Below are 3,984 nucleotides of genomic sequence, written 5' to 3' on the forward strand. Positions count from 1 at the left end.
CTCGTCTGTCCAGATGCCCCAGAAGGACACACAGACAGTTTCAAGGTGGAGTGTTAAACTTCAATCCCACAGTGAGATTGTTCCTGGCTGGTTGTCCCTTGTCTGTCCAGAAGCCCCAGGTGTGGGTGGCAGTGGCTGCTCAGCTGTGCACAGATGGTACAACTGCACTTCTGGGTTATGTTCCACACACAGCTCAGATAAAACCAGGAGCTGGAGAGATGATTCTGCTGGTCAGTGTCTCCAAAATCACCTTATTACATGTAGGAAAAAACAACACACACTCCCCAAGCAGTGAGTGCCTGAGAACTAATGCCAAGTTTCCATCTTGTGCTTCACTCCACAGAGTCACAAAGGACAAGGCAAGGCTCCCATCTGGTGGGAGCCACAAAATGCTGAGCTACCAAACATGGAACATCTAGAAAAGTACAGGGAAGAGGAAAAAAAGTGACTTCACAAAAAAATGCACCCAGAAGTTGAGATCCATAAGATCTGTGTTTTAATAACACAACCAATTGATCCTCGTAACAAGAATTCACAAGGTGAAATTACAGTACACAAATCAAAATATAAACTACCCTACCCCACCTATACAATGTACAGTAGGAATGCAAGCTCTGTAACAATATAAAAATGCTTTTACACACAGGAGTTGCAAAAAGCCATTCTGTAATTTAAAGGACTTGTAGAAAAAAAGACAAAGTCATCTTCCATGATTCATCTTGTTATTGGCAACCTGGGGGGGAAGAGAAAACAGATCACTGAGAATTAAGAGAATCATGCTCAGCAGAATGAATTCCTGCTGTCCAACCTGCCCCAACTCCTGACAACCCTTTCCATGAATTCCTGCTGGTGTCCAACCTGCCCCAATTCCTGCTGATGTTCAACCTGCCCCAATTCCTGCTGGTGTCCAACCTGCCCCAATTCCTGACAATTCTTTCCATGAATTCCTGCTGGTGTCCAACCTGCCCCAATTCCTGCTGATGTTCAACCTGCCCCAATTCCTGCTGGTGTCCAACCTGCCCCAATTCCTGACAATTCTTTCCATGAATTCCTGCTGGTGTCCAACCTGCCCCAATTCCTGACAACTCTTTCCATGAATTCCTGTTGGAGTCCAACCTGCCCCAATAACTGCTGATGTTCAACTTCCCCCAATTCCTGACAGCCCTTTCCATGAATTCCTGCTGATGTCCAACTTGCCCCAACTCCTGACAACCCCTTCCATGAATTCCTGCTGGTGTCCAACCTGCCCCAATTCCTGACAGCCCTTTCCATGAATTCCTGCTGGGAGTCCAACCTGCCCCAATTCCTGACAGCCCTTTCCATGAATTCCTGTTCGGAGTCCAACCTGCCCCAACTCCTGACAGCCCTTTCCATGAATTCCTGCTGATGTCCAACTGGCCCTAATTCCTGCTGGTGTCCAACCTGCCCCAATTCCTGACAATTCTTTCCATGAATTCCTGCTGGTGTCCAACCTGCCCCAATTCCTGACAACCCTCTCCATGAATTCCTGCTGGTGTCCAACCTGCCCCAATTCCTGACAATTCTTTCCATGAATTCCTACTGGAGTCCCAATTCCTGCCCCAATTCCTGCTGGTGTCCAACTTGCCCCAATTCCTTACAACCCTTTCCATGAATTCCTGCTGGAATCCAAACTGCCCCAATTCCTGACAATTCTTTCCATGAATTCCTGCTGGTGTCCAACCTGCCCCAATTCCTGGCAACCCTTTCCATGAATTCCTGCTGGTGTCCCACCTGCCTCTCCCCTGGCACAGCCTGAGTCCATTTCCCTTGTGCTATCCCTTGTTCCCTGGAGCAGAATCTGACCCCTCCCTCTTGTCAGAGAGTTGCAGAGAGCCAGAAGGTCCCCCCTGAGCCTCCTTTTCCCCAGGCTGAGCCCCCCCAGCTCCCTCAGAAGTTCTCCAGACCCTTCTCCAGCCCCACTGCCCTTCCCTGGATTTGCTCTCCCTCCACACAGCCCAATTCTCTCTCTAATTCTGCTCTGCACAAATCCCACCAAACACAAACCAAAGGCAAAACTTCCATTTGCTAAAGCCAGGAATGTCAAGGGTTTGTTGAGGGCCAAGCAGGGCCTGTCTCACTTTAGCTCTTGTTGGGGGCTGGGCTCTTGTTGTCCCCCTCCAGCTCCTCCACCCCTGCCTGTGTCATGAGGTCGGCGATGTTCTTCTCCAGGTCATCGATGCGACAGCTCATGTCATCGAGGGCACAGGGGTCAAGGAAATGCCACCACCCACCAGGGGGTCAAGGAAATGCCACCACCCACCAGGGGGTCAAGGAAATGCCACCACCCACCAAGGGGTCAAGGGAATGCCACCACCCACCAAGGGGTCAAGGGAATGCCACCACCCACCAAGGGGTCAAGGAAATGCCACCACCCACCAAGGGGTCAAGGGAATGCCACCACCCACCAAGGGGTCCAGGAAATGCCACCACCCACCAAGGGGTCAAGGAAATGCCACCACCCACCAAGGGGTCAAGGAAATGCCACCACCCACCAAGGGGTCAAGGAAATGCCACCACCCACCAAGGGGTCAAGGAAATGCCACCACCCACCATGCCAGCCCTGCCTGCCTGGATTGGCACAGCCCTGCTCCAATCCCTGGGGCCACCTTAAATCCATCCTACAAACCCCACTGCCACACAGCTTCTGTGATAGCTACTGCCAGAGTTTAGAAAAAAAGGATATTTCTTCCAATTATTTGGTCAGACATGGTCTGGAATTTGTCCTGCATTTGCTGGAGCAATGTCTGCACCTGAGGGAAAATGAAAAAAATAAAATTAGAGGTTTTTCCTTTAATTAGAAGCTGTTACAGTATCTAATCTCATGTAATGAGGTAACTACGATGCCCTTTCATTGCTGAGCTTCAGCTGTGCTCCAACTCTACAGTGCAATTAAATATAAATATAAAAACTGTATGTAAATACATGCCCAGGGAGGACGCCTGAGGCTGACGGTGACTGTGACAGTGAACATGGGCACAGAACGGGCTGCCCAGGGCAGTGGGCACAGCCCCGAGGCTGTCAGGGCTCCGGGAGCGTTTGGACAACACTGAGGGACAGGAGGGGATTGTTGGGTGTCTGTGCAGGGCCCGGGGTGGGACTGGATGGTCCTGGCGGGTCCCTCCCAGCTCAGATTTCATCATTTGGAAGATCTAAAAAAAGCCCGCATTTCACCAGCAGCACTAAACCCACCGCGGCTGTTCCCGCGGCCCCTCAACCCCACGATTTTCGGTGTCACAGAACCACGGGCCGCTCTGGGACGAAATGACATTAAACCCTCCCCGTTCCGTGGGCAGGGGCACCTCCCTCAGGCCCGGGCGCTCCAAGCCCGGGCCAACCTGTCGAGGGCGGGGTTCTCCCTGCCCATCCCTGGCCCCGGTCGGTGCCCCTGATGCCCCCGGATGCCCTCCAATGCCCTCCCGGTGCCCCCCGGGCCCCACCACTGCCGTCAGGTCCTGGACGCTCTTGGGGTCGGTCTCGGCCATGGTGGCTCCGCTGGGGCTTTGCCGCTTCCGGTCGCGCCGCCGCTCCCGCCGCCTCTCGCGAGAGCTGCCGCGCGCAGGGCATGCTGGGAGTTGTAGTCCTGGCCCACAGGCCCAGCTAGGGGAGGCCTGGCTGTGGTTATAGTGGGAATGAACACAGAGGTTGGTGTTCAGTGGCTGCAGGTTACGTGGCTATCGCATTAATGTGTGTTCTGTCTTCTGCTCCTTAATGGTTCTTTTGTCCTGTGCTAATTAGCCCATGCTCGGCCTTCCTCCTCTTCCTCATGTTTCGTGGGCCGTGGCCGCCATGGGCCCCTGCCAGAACTGCCTGGCACCACCCAGAGGGGATTCAGCACTGACACACCATTATCTGTATTGGGTTTTTCCTTACATTGAGAGTTCTGCCCAATGCCCTCGAGTCCCATAAGTGTGCCCACTGTCCCTGTCCCATCCCTGTCCTCACTGCTCCTGTCCCATCCCTGTC

At 53.2% G+C, this 3,984-nt stretch overlaps 1 protein-coding gene across 1 annotated transcript; it reads right to left on the bottom strand.

The window, feature by feature from the left end:
- Window positions 1-473: 473 nt before the first annotated feature.
- HSBP1 (heat shock factor binding protein 1) lies at window positions 474-3,544 on the bottom strand. Its single transcript, XM_071567710.1, has 4 exons — window positions 3,459-3,544; window positions 2,705-2,771; window positions 2,100-2,219; window positions 474-733 (listed from the first exon to the last, which is right to left on the bottom strand). The coding sequence occupies exons 1-3, from the start codon at window positions 3,501-3,503 to the stop codon at window positions 2,101-2,103; spliced, it is 231 nt and encodes a 76-aa protein (XP_071423811.1). The 5' UTR covers window positions 3,504-3,544; the 3' UTR covers window positions 474-733; window position 2,100.
- Between the last annotated feature and the right edge of the window lie 440 nt (window positions 3,545-3,984).

This window comes from Pithys albifrons, chromosome 12, assembly GCF_047495875.1.
Source record: "Pithys albifrons albifrons isolate INPA30051 chromosome 12, PitAlb_v1, whole genome shotgun sequence".
Classification (NCBI taxonomy): Eukaryota; Metazoa; Chordata; class Aves; order Passeriformes; family Thamnophilidae; genus Pithys; species Pithys albifrons.

Excerpts from the sequence above, each read along its gene's own strand:
- HSBP1 (XM_071567710.1), bottom strand. The coding sequence starts at position 3,503 with ATGGCCGAGACCGACCCCAAGAGCGTCCAGGACCTGACGGCAGTG. Across the intron at positions 2,772-3,458 it reads TCCAGGACCTGACGGCAGTG|GTGCAGACATTGCTCCAGCA; the intron begins GTGGGGCCCGGG and ends ATTTTCCCTCAG. Across the intron at positions 2,220-2,704 it reads TGACCAAATAATTGGAAGAA|TCGATGACATGAGCTGTCGC; the intron begins ATATCCTTTTTT and ends ACCCCTGTGCCC.